The sequence below is a fragment of the Nomascus leucogenys genome, chromosome 3 (genome assembly GCF_006542625.1).
Source record: "Nomascus leucogenys isolate Asia chromosome 3, Asia_NLE_v1, whole genome shotgun sequence".
In the NCBI taxonomy this organism is placed as follows: Eukaryota; Metazoa; Chordata; class Mammalia; order Primates; family Hylobatidae; genus Nomascus; species Nomascus leucogenys.
The window spans coordinates 124,334,878-124,354,609 of NC_044383.1; the positions used below are offsets into that span (position 1 = coordinate 124,334,878).

General features: G+C 40.5%; 2 protein-coding genes across 2 annotated transcripts in view; one reads left to right on the top strand and one right to left on the bottom strand.

Annotated features, from left to right (window-relative positions):
* Positions 1-19,732, top strand: part of ARFGEF3 (ARFGEF family member 3) — a 190,028-nt gene that overhangs the window by 61,631 nt on the left and 108,665 nt on the right. Inside the window, exon 5 of the mRNA XM_003255785.4 lies at positions 12,879-12,947. Within this exon, the coding sequence (XP_003255833.2) occupies positions 12,879-12,947 (69 nt within the window). The remainder of the gene's footprint in view (positions 1-12,878; positions 12,948-19,732) is intronic.
* Positions 580-1,458, bottom strand: PBOV1 (prostate and breast cancer overexpressed 1). The gene is given in 2 exon segments (XM_012505877.2): positions 580-892; positions 894-1,458. Coding segments are annotated over 2 exon segments (408 nt in total). The 5' UTR covers positions 1,242-1,458; the 3' UTR covers positions 580-832.

A 19,732-nucleotide genomic window follows, 5' to 3' on the forward strand; every position in this document is an offset into this window, starting at 1 on the left:
ATCCCAGCACTTTGGGAGGCCGAGGCGGGCGGATCACGAGGTCAGGAGATCGAGACCACGGTGAAACCCCGTCTCTACTAAAAATACAAAAAATTAGCCGGGCGTGGTGGCGGGTGCCTGTAGTCCCAGCTACTCGGAGAGGCTGAGGCAGGAGAATGGCATGAACCCAGGAGGCGGAGCTTGCAGTGAGCCGAGATTGCGCCACTGCACTCCAGCCTGGGCAACAGAGCAAGACTCTGTCTCAAAAAAAAAAAAAAAAAAAAACCCAAAGAAAAACACAATCTGTGTTTAGAGGCCAGTGATAGAGTCAGAAATCAATTAAATATATAAATACGCTAGTCCCCACTTATCCAAAGTTTCACTTTCCTTGGTTTCCATTACACATTGTAATGTCTCCTAAACTCTTGACTCAGGCACGACTTGAAAATTTCACTAGTTACTAAGCGAAAATTAGTGATATACTATAAGTATTGTTTTTATCCCTCTGGTGCCTAGCAGAGCATCTGGCACATGGCTTACTAATTGCTCATTAGTTTAGTTATTGACTAATGGAGAGACAGAAACACGTGGTAGTTTTAATGGCCCACTAGGATAAATAACAAACTAAATTGAGATAATAGATAATAATCTATGAGTTCAAGATTGAGAAAGATCAACATGGGTTTGTATTTTATAATTGAAATAACCTCCTACATCATCAAATTCTTTTCATAAGTAAATTGAAGTTGGAATGGTTCAGTTACTTGGCTGGGCTTAAACAGTCATTGGTAGCAGAATTGCCTTTTCAACCATTTTTATTTTTCTGGAAAGGCTTTGCAGCAGGGCTGAGAGTTTATATGGTCTGTGGATGTATAGTTTTGGATAGGTAGAGAAGACAGCATTCCAGACCTAGGGGTCTGAGTTAACTGCAAGGTCAATGTGAATAATATGGCTTCTGAAGATAATGAGGAATCTTTCATTGAGGAACCTTTCATGGTCAAGTGTGTCTGCAAGGGTGTGAGAATGGCATGGTGTGACTGTTCTGCGGAATAATCAATGAACTCTGTTGCCTTTTGACTTCTTTTTACTTTTTCTTTTTTTCGAAATGTCTTGTTGCAGAATGGTAAGAGCGCAGCTTCTGGAGCTAGAATGCCTGGTAGCCTTGGGAAGTTACTTAATCTGTGCCTCAATTTTCTGATCTGTAAAATGTGAATAATATTGTGCATATCCTCATATTTCTGATTCCTTAAGAAGGCCCTCATATTTACTACTGTAAATTGAATTGTAGCTCTGTAGCGTAGAAGAATAATTTTGTAAATTATTATACATCAATTAGCCACCTCGATATATTTAAGGTCCTAACCATCGGCCATGATTCCACAATCTAAGGAAAACACCCACTCTTTAGCTGAGCCAATGTTTCTGTTCCATCCTACGATGTAGAGTTCTATGATTTGATTATTCCAGAAGAGCTCTGTAATTATTGTTTCAGATGTAGAGAATCAGGTTGGCTCTAGCCCTTTAACAACCCTATCTTGAGGGGCTTGCTTGGTCAGGTCTATAAGTATCAACAATAAAACTATCAAAAGTTCTGTGTTTATACGGGCAGAGACTATTTGAGATGAGGCCCTCAGTCTGCAGAGAGTCTGAGAGGGAAAGAGAAAAGGAAGGAGTGAGGGTGTTATCTGGAGCATACCAGTGAAATTTGACTTCTTAAAAACCCAGCTGTGAGATTAAGTCAAAATCTGCTTGTTACAGATTAAACTTGAAAAAATAAGTCATGGAACTTTTAAATTTGTTGCTTTTTTAGACCTTATTTTTTATTGGTTTATTAAGCAAATATATTTTTGTTGCCAACAGTGCATAAAACTATATAGGATTAAAAACAAAATATTCAAAGGCAAGGGTTTATAATTCAGTAGGAAAGCAATAAAGAGGCAGCCAGTTACCACAATTCAAGGTAGCTGTGTATGTTTAATCAGAAGAAAAGTTCAGGAGGCGCATTCAGGAGGAAGAAGCATGTTTAGCAGGGCAGAACATCCTTTTAAGGAGGAGATACTATTTGAGTTGGACTTTGAAAGGTAGGTGGGATTCAGATAATTAGGTTGGGAGAGAGGGCATTCTTGGTAGAGAAAAAAAGTCCTGGGGATGGAAACTGGTATTAGTAAGGGATAGTGGACGATGAGCCTGAAAGGGAAGTTGAAGAGGTTCTAGAGGGCCTGCTCTCTGTAAGCAGGCAAGTGATCCAGCCAGAGCTGGGTGTTAAACATGGAAGGTGACGAGAGGGAGGATGGGTTTGCAGGATGATTCGGGAATCAGCAGAACCAAGTCATTGGCATCGTGAAATATCTTACTGGAAGAGGCTGAGCCAGAGGTACCAGGACAAACCAGGTAGGTAGCAGTAGGAAGGTGCCACCTGTGCTGAATGCAGAAAGGTGTGGCTGAGTGCATTGACCTGGTTTGCAGAATAAGGAGCAGCTGGTGACTGGCAGTGACGTGGGCAGTGAGTAGGTGGGGAAGGGAAAGCCCAAGTTGCCTGCAGGACTCACAGCCAGAGTTTCTGGTTGAGTGATGGTCTTAAGGGGCTAATTTAAGAGATAGAGACTGAGTTCATATTATCAGGTCTCAATATTTGTATTTAAATTTTGACATATGTGTGTGTGTGTGTATAACATTTTAAAAGATGAATTTAAAGAAATGCTAGTAGTTTAACATTATGGGCATTCCAAAAGAGAAAAAGTTAATTGTAAATCCCATCATGTTGACTGATTCTTGTATACTGATTTCTCATCATATCTACTTATGTGTTTATAGTTATATTCATTGTGTGTATAGGATTTTTTTTTCTTTTCTCTTCTCTTTTCTATTCCTTTTCTTTTCTTTTTTTCTGCAGGGTTTCACTGTCACCCAGGCTAGAGCTCAGTGATGCAATCACGCAATCACAGCTCACTGCAGCCTTGACCTCCGGGTCTCAGGTGATCCTCCCACCTCAGCCTCCTGGGTGCGCCACTACGCTCAACCAATTTTTGTATTTTTTTTTGTATAGACAAGGTTTTGCCATGTTTCCCAGGCTGGTCTCGAACTCCTGTGTTCAAACAATCTATCTGCCTTGGCCTCCCGAAGTGCTAGGATTATAGATGTGAGCCACCACAGCCAACCTGTTTCTTGCTTTATACTTTAAATCATAAGCATTTGCTACATGGTTCTCTCTATATATCTATATCTATATAGTCCTTTAAGTACATTTTTAATGTTAGCATAATTAAGAATTGTATTTATTTTTATTTTTCTGTTATTTCCATTTTATTTATTGCCAATACAGAATACTTCCTGTATGTTCTGCATGAAAGAGAAATCTGTAGGCTGCCCTAAGCAACTATCTGTAATTTATATCTTTATTTCTATGAGAAAATGCATCCTGCATTCTACTGAAATTTTAGGCTAGAGTCTATTTCTAAAACATGAACTACTTGTACAATGGAACAAAAAAATAAGTCTTTTCCACTCAACTTTTGGGTGCAAGTTCTAATACTCTTGCTGGTCTTCACGTCTAATACACTTGCTGGAAGGACATCGACTCAGCCCTTCCACAGTAATTTCCTTTTCTTTTTCCCATCTTAATCACTTTATCATTCAGCAGTAATCAACACATAACTGACCAATCCAGTTTGTTCTTCATAAGGGTTGGAATTAGTAGATCTCATCTTGGCCAACTAAATTGCCTTGCCATATAAACACAGCTGAATCTCCTAGAATTCACTTGAAATAGTAAAGCAAGTTCATATTCTAAAATAAATATGGTTGAGACTATGTCTCATGTATTGGAAACCACCCCAAAATACAGTAGGTAGTTCAGGCTGGGCTCAGCTGTCCTGTTCTTTTGCTGGTCCCAGCTGTGCTTGCTCATACATCTTCGGTGAGTTGGTGGCTTGGCTGGGGATGGCTGACTTACAATTGTTGCATTAGGTCCAGGTGGGAAGAATGGTACCTCTTTCTATAAGGTCTTTCATTTTCTAGCATGGCAGGTTATCTACATAGTGGCAGTGGCAGGGAAAATTGAGGAACTCAGAGGCCCTAAGTGTTTTGGGGGTTTGGTTTGTTTGCTTGCTGATGTCCCATTGGTCATTTCAAGCTAATGGTCACTCCATACCTCATATTTAAAAGGTAGGGAAATAGATTGTTTCTTGATGGGGATATCTACAGGGGTAATTAAGAATTTTAGAACGAGAAATGTTTAGCTGTTTACCATATTAGAGCCTTAGTGAGGTTGATGTGATTTTCATGGAATTGCTCAAAAGAAATTATTTGGTCTAATATGTCAATATTTATTTGTGATGTTTAGAAACTGAAATTAAGGATTACAACCTTGGGAAAATGTTGACTCTAGAAATAGATTTGTGAGTCCTCTAGTTAGAGATGACAGTTATAAGACTTGGCCAGGGGAGAAAGTTTAGAAGGGAGAAGAAAATATAAATAATGAACAGATTATTTGTTCGAGTGAATTAGCTAAATTAATTATAACTAATATTTACATATTTTTTCTGTGACTCTCACTGTTACAGTATTTCCTAGAATTCAGTGCTAAGGGCATATCTGATGACTATCAATAACTTATTCCTTGTGGCAATCAATAAAGGCCAGAAAAGAACCCGTGACATGACCATAAACCAATGAGGAATTTGAAAGATTTTCCACCTTGAGTATTTAGGAGCTCTAGCAAAATCTGTAGACTAAAAAATCTCTCAGAATAGCTGTTTGCCAGAAATTTGGCAAGTTGAGCCAGAAAGTGATTTGGTTGATAACCTGCTAATAGTGGTAGATGTTTTATGAAATAAAATAACAATGCATTTTCTTAGAGTCAAAAATAAAGATTGAGGTTGTAGCCCAGCTACTTGTTGTGACCTCTAATCCAGTCTCTGAAGCAAAGGGAAGGATCAGTGGCTCATCCTTGTTCTTCTCTGGAAGTCCTAGATTCTGGCTCTCAGCCTTTTGGAATTGGAACAGTGTTGTAGAGCAGGGGCTTCCAATCTTTTAGCTTCCCTGAGCCACGTCGGAAGAAGAATTGTCTCAGGCCACACATAAAATACACTAACACTACTGATAGCTGATGAGCTTAAAAAAAAAATTGCAAAACAAACTCATAATGTTTTAAGAAAGTTTATGAATTTGTGTTGGGCCACATTCAAAGCTGTCCTTGGCTACATGTGCCCCATGGGCCGTAGGGTTGGACAAGCTTGTTGGTAGAAGTTCTGAGTTATGTCTACAAGGCATGTGGGATAGAAATGAATGAAACAGTAGTTCTCAGGTGGGAGCAATTTTGTCCTCAGGGGACATTTAGCAATTCCTGGAGACATCTTCGCTTGTCACAACTGGCAGTGGGAAGGAGGAGCTGGGGGAATGGGGGTATTGCCACTGCCATCTACTGGGTAGAAGCCAAGGATGCTGCTAAATATCCTACAATGAGCAGGACAGTCCTGCCCACAAAAGGAATTATTTTGTCTAACATGCGAATAGTGCTGAGATTGAAAAACCTTGATCAAAGTAAGAAAAAAGATTTGTCTTTGTCATCAACATTTTATTTTTAAAAAAAATTTCAATAGCTCTAGGGGTACAAATGGCTTTTGGTTGCATGGACAAATTGTATAATGGTAAAGTATGAGATTTAGTGAACATGTCGCTTGGGGAGTGTACCTTGTACCTCATATATAGTTTTTTATCCCTCATCCTCCTCCCTCCCCTGCTCTGAGTCTCCAGTGTCTATTATACCACTCTGTGACATCCGTAATTTAAATTGAAGTAAGGAAATGTCCTCTGAAAATTCCTTGTTTACTCTGTGACTCCATCCCTCCCTCACTCCAAAGATAAACATTCTGCCATTTTGCGAACTTCAGAAGACTAAGTCTGCTTTGTTGTTTGTGCCTGAACCATGAGGGAAAAAAATCTCTGTTTACATGTCATGGTCGAGGTACACTTTCAGCAATGAACACTCCGTTTGGCTGCACACGCAGAAGGCGGCACACCCTTCACCCCATAGAAGGGCGTTTGGTGTCTCAGTATTCCTGTGCTTGTCACTGAATTTTGTGTTCTTGCTGCCGAATTTGACAGAGTAAAAAAAGAACTGGAGTGTTTCTAAAGAGAAGGAATTATGCAATGATTTTTAACTTTATGAAGTTTAAAGCCAATCTACATGAGAGGCCAGAAGGAAATGTGTGTTAAGCAACAAAGCTAAATTCTCAGCCAGAGCCAGAGTCGGGCTTTGAAATGCGCCTGGCATTAAGGTTTTCACCATAAACCAAGAGAGAAAAATGCAAGGCCTTCTGTGGGCTGTATTTTTTGGAGCCCTAACTAGCTTATTTTGTTTGGTTTGATTTATAAATAACATCTGATATTTTGGAAAATGAAACCACAGTTCCCCCCAAGAAGGAGTTGTGTGTTAATTAAGATAATTTTTAACAGTTTAAGAAAAAGGAAAAATAATTTCTTGTTCATTCAATATGCCCACCTGCCCACCATATGGCATGGAGGTAGACTGACTCCCCAAAATCAGCTCACATTTTGATGGTACCCTTTTCTTTCCCCTAGGTTTAATTTATTATATGTGTTATAACGTGAAATTTAGAGTTCCATAAAAGGATGAGTACAGCATTACACCTTGTGTATTATGCGTTAGACCCTGACATGCCTTCCCAGAGGGCACTGCATTTTCCCATTCAGAATGTTCATTATAGCTTATTGTAACTTTTTATTTTATGACCATCTTCATACCAGATGTTAGCTCTGCAAGATAAGAGATTATCTTATTTGTTCACTACTGCGTGTCCAACACCTACACTGGATGTGGCCTCTAGCAACACCTCAGCAGATATTTGTTGAGTGAATGAATGGGAGCCTGAATAATCCAGCACACAGGTAGATGTAGTGTGGCCATGAGCTGTTCTCTCATCACTTTAGGAATAACTTCTTCACCCCCGAATCCCCTGGAAATGGTCCTGCAGAGGGCTCTGTTGAAACCTTGATAGAAATGAGCTCTTCAACTCATAAATCCTATACAAGTTACCATTTATGAAGGAGAGTGCAGAAGATAGATAGGTTCTCAGCAGAGCACAGTGGTAAATCTCAGAAATGTCTCATCGGAGATGCTTTCTGGTTATACTAGAGATGATTTTCTCCCCATCCAGAGAGAGGTCCTGCCAGATTAGTGTAATTTGGTAATCCCTCATTCAGGATTACCAAATTATAATTTCCCTAACTAGATCACCTGAAACTCCAGTGTTACCTTACTTGGTTACAAAAACTGCCTTTCGCCAGTCAGTCCACCTGGATCTGACATTCAGATGCCCAGAACAGTTTTCTTCCATACCACCAGGGCTGTTTTACTACATTGGCTACACATTTTACAATAACGAGTAGGCACATAGATGCACAGTTCCACTGAAACTGTGAGGCTGACCATTCATCTGGACATTTTATAGAAGATACTGAGCATGGGCCAAGGCCCAGCTGCTCCTAGCACCTCCCAGGGCCCAGCAAGTTGCTGTAAACATGGCAGGCATCACAAAAGGTAGACCTTACTGCTAAGAAGCTGAGAAATCCAGTGGTGTGTGCGTGTGTGTGTATGTGTGTAAGTATACAGATTTAAGTAGTGTATCTAAACTGTTCTAAATAAGTGCTATAGGAATAAGTGTTTTGAGTTGTCTGCCCATTCTGTATCATTAAATATTGTATATTATGCAATTTGAGCAAATTATATTTCTGTTCTCCAAAGCATGTTACTTCATTAATATATAATATAAAGCTTTGTAAAATATGTGGGAGTGGTGGGGTATGAGAGATTTCAGCCAGGTTCACTAGGACAGTCGGGGTTGGTGGGAGGGCAGTGATAGGATGGTACCCAGGTTTCAAACACAGGTGACCATTGCCTTCCACTCTCCCTGCATCTTTTTTCCAAATGCGCAACAGTCAGTTCATTGCCACTGGAAAAACTAGGATCTGTCTTCGACATCATCTAGATCTTATTAAGTGCCTATTTTATCTCTCTGACTTCCAATTTGCCCTAGTTTATCTCCTTTTAGCTATAATTTATTGGCCTGACCAGCCCTAATATGTATGAAACACTTAACATAAGGCATTCAAATTGACATCTAGTAAAGTTCCAGCTGGTCTTTCCAGCATCATCCCTGGCCTCTGCTTTCACGCTTCCACGCCTTGCTCATGACACTTCCTTTGGTTGGTGCATCTTTCCCTCCCTTTTCTCTCCAGTATTGGCGCTTTGTTCACATGTCCTCTCATCTGCAAAGTCTGTCTTCTCCAAAGTTATTGTGTCTTCTAGCCTTCCAAATTATTATTTACCTCACAATTGCAAAAGCACTTATCACAGTCAGCCTTGAAGAACAGTTGCAGGCATTCATTTCTCCAATAGATGGTGAAGGTTTTTTTGATGTCAAAGACTGTGCTTTCTTTATATTTGTAATCTCACAACAATTAGAACCTTAGTGAATAATGACTGGAATTGAATAGTAGCCTAAAAGGGAGGACAGAAGGAAGAAAGTGGAGCTGGATCAGAAAAATGAGAACTTGTGGCATTGATAAGACATGGAGAGAAAACCCAAAGGCTCTATGTTTTCAATATGGATTATCTGATATTTCTAATTTTTTTTACTTGAAATAAGCCTAATCATCTATGTTGGAATAGCTACCATGTAGCGTGGCCATGGAGCTGGTCTCTCATCACTTCAGGAATCACTTCTTCACCCCTGAATCCCCTGGAAATGGTCCTGCAGAGGGCTCTGTTGGAACCTTGATAGAAATGAGCTCTTCGACTCATAAATCCTATACAAGTTACCATTTACGATGGAGAGTGCAGAAGATAGATAGGTTCTCAGCAGAGCATAATGGGAAATATCAGAAATGTCTCATGGGAGATGCTTTCTGGTTATACTAGAGATGATTTTATCTCTACACAAGTCAAATGAGACTTGTGTAGCTTCTGTGAGAAGACAGGCTTAAAGGTCTGTCTCATCTGCACTATTTCTTTAAACATTCATTTAATTTATTTGTTCCTGTAACTATCCTTGGGAGGTGGGATCGGAATTTTAAAGGTAAAGGGCTAGAGGGCATAAACAAAGTCACACAGCAATTAAACACCAAATCACATGCATGATCATGTCTCATTTGTGGCCCTGACATCACAGCCTCTGCTCTGCCCTGATTGTGGTTGCGGGGCAGGGTGTGCCTGACAGAGAAACCCCCGATCATGACCAGGACATGTCCTTGGGACAGGATTAATTCAGGATGTTCTTTAAAGAGCACGTCTGTGATTCTGTACTCGTCATCATTATCTGTACACATCCATCCCTGTCTCATCTTAACGTGACCACACTTTCTAGATTCTTGTCACTTGTGCCCAAATCTTGCAACAAATCAGCTTTGCTTTCTCCTTTCAAGTCTAATTCTAATTTTTTTTCCCTAAACCCAGGGTTTCTGTACACATTTTAAATTGAGGGATTGCTTCTTGCATATAGTAGCTATACAATTATCTGGGACTTTTATTAGCCATTGTAATGATTTTTCCCTTTTCATGGAAAGCTTTGCCCCTGTTTTCCCTATTTTCCATGTGGCTCATTTATGGAGGCAGTTTCTGCAAGCTGGTATAGATTGCAAGACGCTGCCCATGAACTCAAGTTCCTGCTGTTCCACGGTAACTTAGTCAATATGCTTTAATGACCCTGTGAAGGATATATTTTTAATAAAATTGCCCTCAATATTTAGCTGCTTCTGTTTTCCATGGGGCCAGTGTGCTCAGAATGTTAATCTAAATTTGTTGCCCTCTCATTATGCAATGGAAGTCAGATGATTTCAATTTGTTATTGCCCTAAATTTTCTACCCCTAGTCTGTGTTTTAATCCAGCAAATTAATACATGCTAAGCATTGGGAGCATCAACAGTTTCAATAAGTCATTTTTATCTGCTGCATCATCCTGGCTAGATGCTCTGCCCTTAATACATCTTGTGAGTCCCAGGAGGGCATGGACACCATCAGCCCTGTAATTAAAATCTGCTGTGCTTTTCATGCAACAAACTGCATGAGCTTAAGGAACTGGCTCTGTTAATGTGCTTTACCTTCCTTTCATTATTTCCTGTTGTTTCCAGGGTTGTTTTTGTTTTTTTTTTTTCCATATAGCTCAGTGAGTCTTTGACTATTGGTGGCCAGACATTAGGTGTGGAAAGCCTTCCTTCCAACATCTTGTGAACATGGTCAGCATTGGCTGGGGGCCTGGGCGCAGGTATCCTCAGTTTCTGTGGACTGTTGCAGGGAGGCCTCCCTCTACATATGCTGGGCTTCCCTGAAACACAGGGAGTCAAGCTTTCTGCATTCCCCTGAGAATCTTGATTACCGATACTGCTAACTCAACACCCTCATGAAGACCTCACCATGGGAACTGCTCCTGCTTCTAGCCGCTGCTCTGAAAAGCAGCTCTTGCTCACAGAAAACTGGGTCAAGTTTTGAACACTTCTTCCTTAACCCACCTTTGTGTACCCTGCATGAACACATAGAGCCGCGGAAGGCAGAAAGTCGATCGTCAGTCCTATAAGCAATGTTAATAATTAACCAGTGCGGACAAATATTTGCCATCATTATTTTCATATCGTAAAGTGGTACCAGTCTTTATTGTCAATACTTAAAAAATCAAGAGCCCAGATGGACCAAGTGGCCTCTGCTGGCCACCACCATCTCAGACTCCCCGCTCCCCTCCATGAAACATGGCACTAAAAATAAAAAACCTCAAAGTAAGAAAGCATCATGTGACAATGTCCTGAGGGCCTTTCAGAGGCTCCACAGATGGTATAGTCTAATGAGAAGATTGCAAATAGGCAAACAAGTCATTTATGAGACTGATGTCTGCTCTGAAGTAAATGAAACAAGGAGATGTGACACTGAGTACTTTAGAGAGGGGGATCTAGGAATGTCTCTCTGAGGGGGCGATGTCTAAGACCGGAAAGAATCCAATCAAGCCACCTGGCAAAACAAATAGAGGAGGAGCCAAGGACAGGGCTTTTCAGCCATGGGACCACCACTATGTACTTACAGGGGCCTGGAAGACGTAGCCTCCCTCCAAGCCCAGGGTAGGTCCTGGTGATCCCGCTGTCCTCAGCTTTCATCCCTCCCTGCCTATCAAATCCCAACTCCCAAAGATTGTCATGAAACAAAAGAAAGCTATTTCCCGTGAGGCCAAGAGGCAGTTGCTCCCCAATCCCTTTTTCTCAATCGCCATGGCACTGAGACAATTTTTTTTTTTTTTTGGAATGGAATCTCACTCTGTCGCCCAGGCTGGAGTGCAACAGTGTGATCTCGGCTCACTGCAACCCCCGCCTCCCGGGTTCAAGTGATTCTCCTGCCTCAGCCTCTCGGATAGCTGGGATTACAGGCACCCACCACCACGCCCGGCTAATTCTTTTTTTTTTTTTTTTTTTTTTTTTGTATTTTTAGTAGAGATGGGGTTTTGCCGTGTTGCCCAGGCTGGTCTCGAACTCCTGATCTCAAGTGATCCGCCCACCTCAGCTTTGCAAAGTGCTGGGATTACAGGTGTGAGCCACTGTGCCCAGCCAACTGAGCTGATTTTTATCTGGTGTTGATTCTTGGATTAAGTCCCTTTAAGAATCAAAAGACTGAGGAGCACACCTGCAATTAATACCCCCCCTTGTGACTAAATATGGCAAAAATAATCTTTTTTCCCCCCTTTAATTGCATACATACTTGCTTTCTCTGAAGGAGCGACTGTTCCTAGGGCTGGCCTAGCTGACAGCTAAGACTGAGAGATGGGGAGAGATTTCTTGTCACATCTGACAATTGCAGTTTCCTGTATTAAGTAAGTTTGCTAGGCTTCCATGCTCCTTCATGAATTGAACAGATGAGAAAAATGCTCAGAAGACTGCCCCTGGCGGGCTAAGCTGCAGACAGGGCATGGCTGTGGGGTTTGAGATCAAGGAGCAGACACCACCTTCGTGTCTGTTTTCTGCAGCAAGAAAAGTCAGAGCTAAGTGAAGAGGGAGAGAGTAGCCTCTTACCTACAAATTGAGAAGCAATTCTTAAAATGCCACAGGCTTTTATTGATCTGTTCCCTAAAGGCTCTACAGGTAGAAAGTGAAGTTTTTGGTGGTCCTTAAATACCTTGCGAATGTCATTGACCCATTGTCTATGTATCTTGGAAAATAAGGGGAGTAAGTAAACCCCATGCAGCATTCTGGAGGAAATTGCAAGAGGGAAGAGGAAAATGCCGTAAAAGAATTTCTCATTCCATGTGGATTTGGGAAGGGGATAGAAATAGAAAATGACACTGACATTTGAGTCCCAGAAGAGGTGGAGATGGCTTTGCCTAGCATGTGAGTACATGGAGTCAGATTACTTGAGTTCAACAACTTGCTACCTGTATGACCTTAGGTAACATATTTAATCATGGAGTTTTGGTTTTCTCACCAGTAAAATGGGGGCAATAATAATAACACTTATTTAGAAGGTCAACCTAGATAATTCATGTGAAGTGCCTAGCATTAAGCCTGGCATTTTTAAAATGACTGCTACTAAACAACTCTTTTGTGGTTTTTGCTGTTATTGGACACACCTCCTGGAGCTGTTGATAGATGCTGTTTCTGGCCAGTCTTGCAAGCCCTTTCCACGGGGAGAGATTAGCAGCCTTTGTTTTTTGCAGGATGGTCTCTACTTTATTAGGCAATGTGTGGCCACTAATGAGAAAGCTGTGGGTGGGATATAAGGAAACATTAGGTAAAGCAAATAGCAAAGGAATCATAAAAACAGGACTGCACAAATTGCATATGAAACAACAGTGAATTTCCACACTGTTAACCCCTTGTCTCTTCTTTCATCTCTCACTTTATTAAAGGTTTTACTGTGCATCACCTACACGCCAACATTTGATCTGAATGGGAGTGCCGTGCTGAAGATTGCGGAGGTGAGTACTGCTTGTGTCTGTGCCTCCTGTTCACAGCTGCTTTATCTCTAACTGGGATAAATATTGGGGTGGAACTAAGCCCCAGCACTGGAGTGAATTCTTCTTTGATTACTACCGTGGGGAATTTCCGCTAAGGAATTGATCTGTGGGAAGCATGCTGTGTGGTGCACCATCCTTAGTTGTAATGCCGTGTGTCTCAGAGCCCTGCATGCTTACGTTTGCTTCACTTGAGGCCTTCACCATGTAAATAACAGTACTGGTTCCCCTTACCCTGCTCTACCCAGGTGTATTGCTTTCTCGGTCTAATTTGCCTATGATTCATTGAAAAGCATTTGATTTAAAAAAATAGTTTTTAAGAAACCAAGTAGGAGATTTAGAGAGATGTTTATAGATTAAATCCCCTCCCCATCTTCAAAACCCTGAAGAATGCCTTTTGAAATGATCATTGAAAAGCCTTCTTGTTTCAATCTGTATTGCAGCCCAGAGTAATGTGTGCCTTCCAGCACGCCCAAGAATGTGTCCAACAGAAAACTTGGCTTCTTGAATGCCTGGCGTATGCCTTTGGCTTTTGGAAACACTATCATTTCAAAGCTGAACTTTAATATGCTTGGAATAATTTCCCTTCCATTTCTTGAAAAGAATATCTACCGGATTTGTATGTTCTGATAAGAGTATACATTCAAACCACAAAGAGGAATGATTTTCTGAGTTCTGAAATGATGGAGAAAAAGGCTAATTATCAGCACCCATGGAGAGTACTTATATTAGCAGATACATGTGCTTTTTATGGTATCATGTGGTATTAAAGAGCGAAAATTAAGAGAAAATTATTTTTGAGCATGTAGAAAATTTTTGTGACTGTCAAAAGAGAAAGCAGCAGCCAATCAGCTGACCTCTCATTACAATATAAGTCACTTTTAAAATATGGATTGATATAGATGGAAAGAACACTTTCCTTTAACACATTTGTATGTATACTCTGTATTTGTTTTATTAGCATTTGTTTTTAATTGAATTGTAAGCGAGCCCTGTGAGCTCTTTCATTATTTGCAGGTTCACTTTTCAAAAGACAGTGTTGTTTCTGAAAATAGCAAGAAGCAGGATTGGTGTGTAAGAGGCTTGTTAGCCCTTTGCCATGTGAAGGAAGAGAGGGGAGGTGTCAAGCCACTGCCCCTGCTGATGGAACTGGGGGAAAGGGGAGACAAGGAGCAGAGGGTCTTCAGGAGGGAGAGGGCTGCCAGGGATCGAGGTTGTTGATACTAACAACCTCACGAGAACCAGTTTTTGAATGAGAGTCAGAATGATTGAAAATATAATTCCTGAATAATAGGCACACACCACCAAGTTTGGCACGAGTGAAGGGTGTTCACTGAGAGTATCTGGAAGCCAAAATAAAAAGACTCAGCAGGCCCATCCAGATAGGATGCAACATCGAAACACTGGCCTCTTCCAAAACCAGGAAAGGAAAAACAACAACAACAGATCATAGCCAAAGAACAATATAATGATAAAGGCATCTGAGCTTGGTAGGAGGGAAAAATGGGCTCCGGAGTCATACTGCTTAGATACGAACCCGGCTCTACACTGCCTAGTGGTGTTGCCTCGGATACCTGTCCCAGCCTCATGTTTGCTCTCTGTAGATGAAATGATAAGGGATACCGAGCTCATAGTGTGGTTGTGCTAATTTGACAAGAAAAATACAATCCATATAAAAAGCTTTTAGTGCAAGTCCAGCCACATAGTAAATGTGAAATGTTTGCCATTGCCACGTTTGAAATAGGGAAGCAATTTATAAAAGCACCTTAAAATAAACCATTTAAAACTCCTGTGGAAATGTGAAGAAGGAATCTAGATGTTCTCTTCCTGCTTACTTTTGTATACATTGACTATTACTCATGAATAGTGTTTACCCTGAAACCTGCTGATCAGGAAGTGGGATGTGTACTTAAGTATGAAAAATGAGGCTATTTCCCCAAGGTTCTGAAACTATAAAAGGATCATTAAGCTCTCAAAATGTAAATAAGAGGGCAGCCTTCATTTGTGTATCTAAATTTAACTTGCTTAATTAAACTGCAATAATGAAAAGTTTTTAGAACAGCATCCTCTGTGACAGAGGGAGCATAAGAAATATTACCAAATATAAAAATGGACAATTATGAAATATCCAACAAGTACTTTCTGTTCAATTTCATGAAATCATTACTAAAATTTCATATGGATGCATAGCCCTTCTCTTCATTGATTGAAAGCTGAGCCCAAGATTTCTGTTAATATTATGCCCAGAGTAGTACACATGTTGAGTTTTCCAAGGAAAGTTACCCTCATATAGGAAAAAGCTGTGGGAGCAGAAATTGCCAAGGTCTTGGAGTAAAAGAAAAAGGTGGGGCTGGGAACGGTGGCTCACACCTGTAATCCCAGCACTTTGGGACGCCAAGACTGGCGGATTACCTGAGGTTGGGAGTTCGAGACCAGCCTAACCAAAATGGAGAAACCCCGTCTCTACTAAAAATACAAATTAGCCAGGCGTGGTGGCGCATGCCTGTAATCCCAGCTACTCGGGAGGCTGAGGCAGGAGAATTGGTTAAACCTGGGAGGTGGAGGCTGCAGTGAGCCTGTTCCATTGGAAAGGTTTTTTATACCTGCCGAAGGCTTCTCTGTGGGATTTCTCAAAAGCAGAAAGCCTAGTTCATAAATGAGTGTTTGCTGGTTTGATCTTACTGACTCATGGAAACTTCCAGTCTTTGATTCTGTAGCATGCTATCAGGGTCAAGCAAAATCTGTCTCAAAGGCCATTTTTTTTGCCTCTAAGATTCATAATTTCAGGGTATGAAAAACACCTTTTTTATTATTATTCCTTCCATCCAGCCAGCCCTCCATTCTAATATACTGGTTAATAATAATAGCTACTAGTCACTGAGTGCCTAAGGCATGGCAATAAGTGGCATTTTACATGTATTCTCCTTTAATTTCTGCCACAACTAGATAAAGAACACAAGCAAAGTGAAGTTTGCTTGCTCAAGTTTCTACAGCTAGATATTCAAATCCAGACTTTTAATATTGCAAACATGTACTGTTAATCACTCTGCTATATTGCTCCCTGGCTCCCCCTCAGTCTTAGAGAATGTTAGCAGAATCTTGCCATAATAATATTGGCAACCAACTGAAGTGCTTAGGAGTCTTATACCCTTGGACCTTTACCGAGGCATTTAGTTAGATAATTGTTCTATGGTGTTTTATATATATAAAGCTCAAGTGTTTATTCATTTCATTTTTTTGTGACCATAGATTCAAGTGGCCATAGGAAATATGTCACTTTTTCCAGTACCTTTCCATATGGATAGTGTATCTTTTCTGAGCATTATATATAACACAGAGGATGGAAGGTTTGTAATAGTTTCACTTGTTGCCCTGGGGAGCTTGAAAAAACATTGACACTCAACACCTGCCACCAACGGTTCTAATTTAACAGTTCCAGTTGTCACTAAAGTATTTTTTAGATTGGGCTGGTTTATAGCTCTTGAAATGTTCAGTGATACTTTTTTTTTGGGTGGGAGGGGGATGGAGTCTCACTCTATTGCCCAGGCTGGACTGCAGTGGCACAATCTCAGCTTACTGCAACCTACGCCTCCTGGGTTCAAGTGATTCTCCTGCCTCAGCCTCCTGAGTAGCTGGGATTACAGGCGCATGCCACCACGCCTGGCTAGATTTTTGGATTTTTAGTAGAGATGGGATTTCGCCATATTGGCCAGGCTGGTCTCTAACTCCTGACCTCGTGATCCACCCGCCTTGGCCTCCCAGAGTGCTGGGATTACAGGTATGAGCCACTGTGCCTGGCCAATACTTCTTTTACTCTGATATGGTAGCATTATTTCTGAGACATACCTGAAATAAAATGTTCTACAATTAAGGAACAGATAGTCTCAGATATAATCCCGCAGAAAAGTACACAGATGCCTTGGTCTATTTATCTCGGAAGCATCTTGTTATGTTATGTTCTCTTTAAGACTGGGAGGAGTAACCCCACCTCCTGGCAAGAAAGCTAGCCAAGGAAGCAGGACCACGGCCTCAAACCAGTTGAGACCACTAGAGTGAGGAAATCGCATTTCAAAGAGCTTCACTTTTCCTTCCTGAAACCCTTTCTTTCCTGTGTGCCAGTCTCTATTGATTCTGGTTTGACTCCTCTGAGGAGTCTGTTCTTTAGCTAGTTACTGCTAGATGGGCTTTGAGCATGTGCTTCTTTGGCAAGGAATTTCCATACCTCCCTTAAACCTCTTACTTGCATGGCTTGTGAAGAAGTTGTTTGGAGTTAGAAGACACACAGACCAGTGTCTCTGCTTCAGTTTGGACTGGTTCTCAGCCAACCTTCTGTAGACCAAGTAGATGGCACCTGGGAAGGTGCACAAATCGATGGGTTAAGGTGTCTTAAGCCATTTTAATATGCCAACTTAAGCTAAGAAAATCATGGAGGAGGAAGAGGCAAGTCACAATCAGATTTCTCCGGGTATGCCTGGCACTTTTAGAATTTACTTTTGAGTTGACATCCAAAAGGAAAACTAGGAAACTTCCCTACCTAACGTGGTGATCAGACTTAGACAGCTGTTTCCTAGAAATAATAAAACAACTGCAGTTCACCCCGTGTATGTGTGTGTGTATGTGTGTTTGCATCAGCAGGACCCATTTGATGAGATGCCTCTTGCCACATACCTACCTGTTGACCTGTCTTAGGAAGGAGAGAATAAGGAATAGCCTGGCAACTGAGTTGTCAGCATGATTAATCGTGAAATTTAGACTTACAGTGATAGCCAAGATTTTCTCTGGTTCTAATGTGTTCAAGAAGCATTTATAGTCTTCCCTGCGTAGAAGACGTTCCTTCTGCTTTTTTATAGCTTAATCTCTGATCCTTTCTACTTTTAATCACCATAAATTATTTTTCATCCTTATAAAAGTTTTCCAGCTGAAAATATACTAGCTCTCCTCTTTATAGAACTTACTAGTATTATGCATGATTTTAACAAAGCAGTGCCAATAACCCCATTCAGATGGGAAAGAGAAGGTAATTGCACAGTTCAACAAAGTGAAGGTCATATGTATTTTATAAAACTAAGCACATTTTTATTGTGGCATCTTCTTTTGTCATCCCTTTGGCCAATATATATTGAATGTATATATAGCTATGTTCCACTGTGCTGCTTCATATTACTTTAGTGATTTCTCCCTGGGTTTAACCTAGTATTATTATCTATCAGTCTACTTACTCAGTGATGCAAAGCTTTTATTGCTTATGTATGGCCTGCAGACTTGTGTTTTCTTGTTCTTTCTCCTTCTACTTTTGGGGTTTATTTTGTGTCATTAACCGTTTGTGTTTGCTCTCAGTTCTGTTTAGCATGTTATAAAGCTGGATGTTTACAAATCAGTGAAATGATTACAAAGTGTCCCTTATAACCTCCTCACTGCCCTGCATCTTTATGTGTTCCCTGTGATCAGGTGCCTATAGGGCTTTTCACAAGGTATTTGACTTGGCCCTTTGAGCCTCTGGCAGAGGTGCAAGACTTAGGCTCTCCCAGTGTTGATTCTGCATAATGAAAGCAAAGAGCATGGGCAGGTAGAATCAATAATGGGCAGAATAAAAGAAGAAACTGATGAGCTCTGTCCCAGAAATTCAGACTCTGCCTTTGGACATGGTATTCTCTTAGCTGCTGTGATTCGGTGTGCTCATTTAGTACTGCCCTGAGGTAGAGGAAGAAAAACATTAAAAATAGTTGGTCTTGTATACAATGAACAGGTTTAAAAATGGAAGCTCTAGTTCTATGAATCTTACTAATTTACCAATATATTATTACAGGAAGTGTAAGAAACTTTCCTTTAGAAGATGTCAAGATAGCTGAGAAAACATTTCTTTCTGGGTACCTAAAGATAACCATGTCATCAAATACATGGTAATTTTTATATTTAATGGGATACCTTTTTGTCATATTCAGTCTTTATGCTCCCAACTTTAGCCAAATGGCTTCTTAAATTAATACTTTTTTTTAGCTCAGTAAACATGCTTACCTTTCCCCTGAATAAAATGCCTACTGCAATAAGTCATGTCCAGTAGTATATGTATAGTATTAGCAACTAAACACCAAAAACAGTGCTGGCATTAAAACTAAAAAAAAAAAAAAAATACATTAGATATTTGGAAAGTTCTTGTCTGTTTACAGCACTGCGTTATATAAAATCCAATTCCTCATGCATGCACTTTCTTTCATGAGTCTAAAGTGAATGATGTAATTTTTTAACAGAGATTGCATAGTGGTATGTTTCTCAGTATTCAAGAGAGTTTATATTAAGTGTGTAGTTCAGCTCTCAAAATAGCTCCTCTTTCATCTGTAATGCTTTTAAGGCTTAAAATTTGCCCATAAATTTAAAATGGCAGAGCTTATAGATCTTAAAGATCAACAGTTATAAAGATTTCTGGGGAAAATGTAAGATTTAAAGAAAACTGTTAAATTATGAAGTACAAATGATACACAATGGAGAGTTTGGCTTCATCAAAGTGAATCACTGCACTCATTTAGATGTGTCTTCAAAGTTTTAAAACCATTTCATCACATGCAAAAGTAGAAGCATTTCAGGGTTATAAAACACCTTTCAGGGGGTAGGTAGGGTCTCTGTCACCCAGACTGGGGTGGCACAATATCATGGCTCCTTGCAGCCTCTACCTTCCCAGGCTCAGGTGATCCTCCCATGCCTGGAGCTGGCACTATAGGCGTGCACCACCATGCCCAGCTAATTTGTGCTGG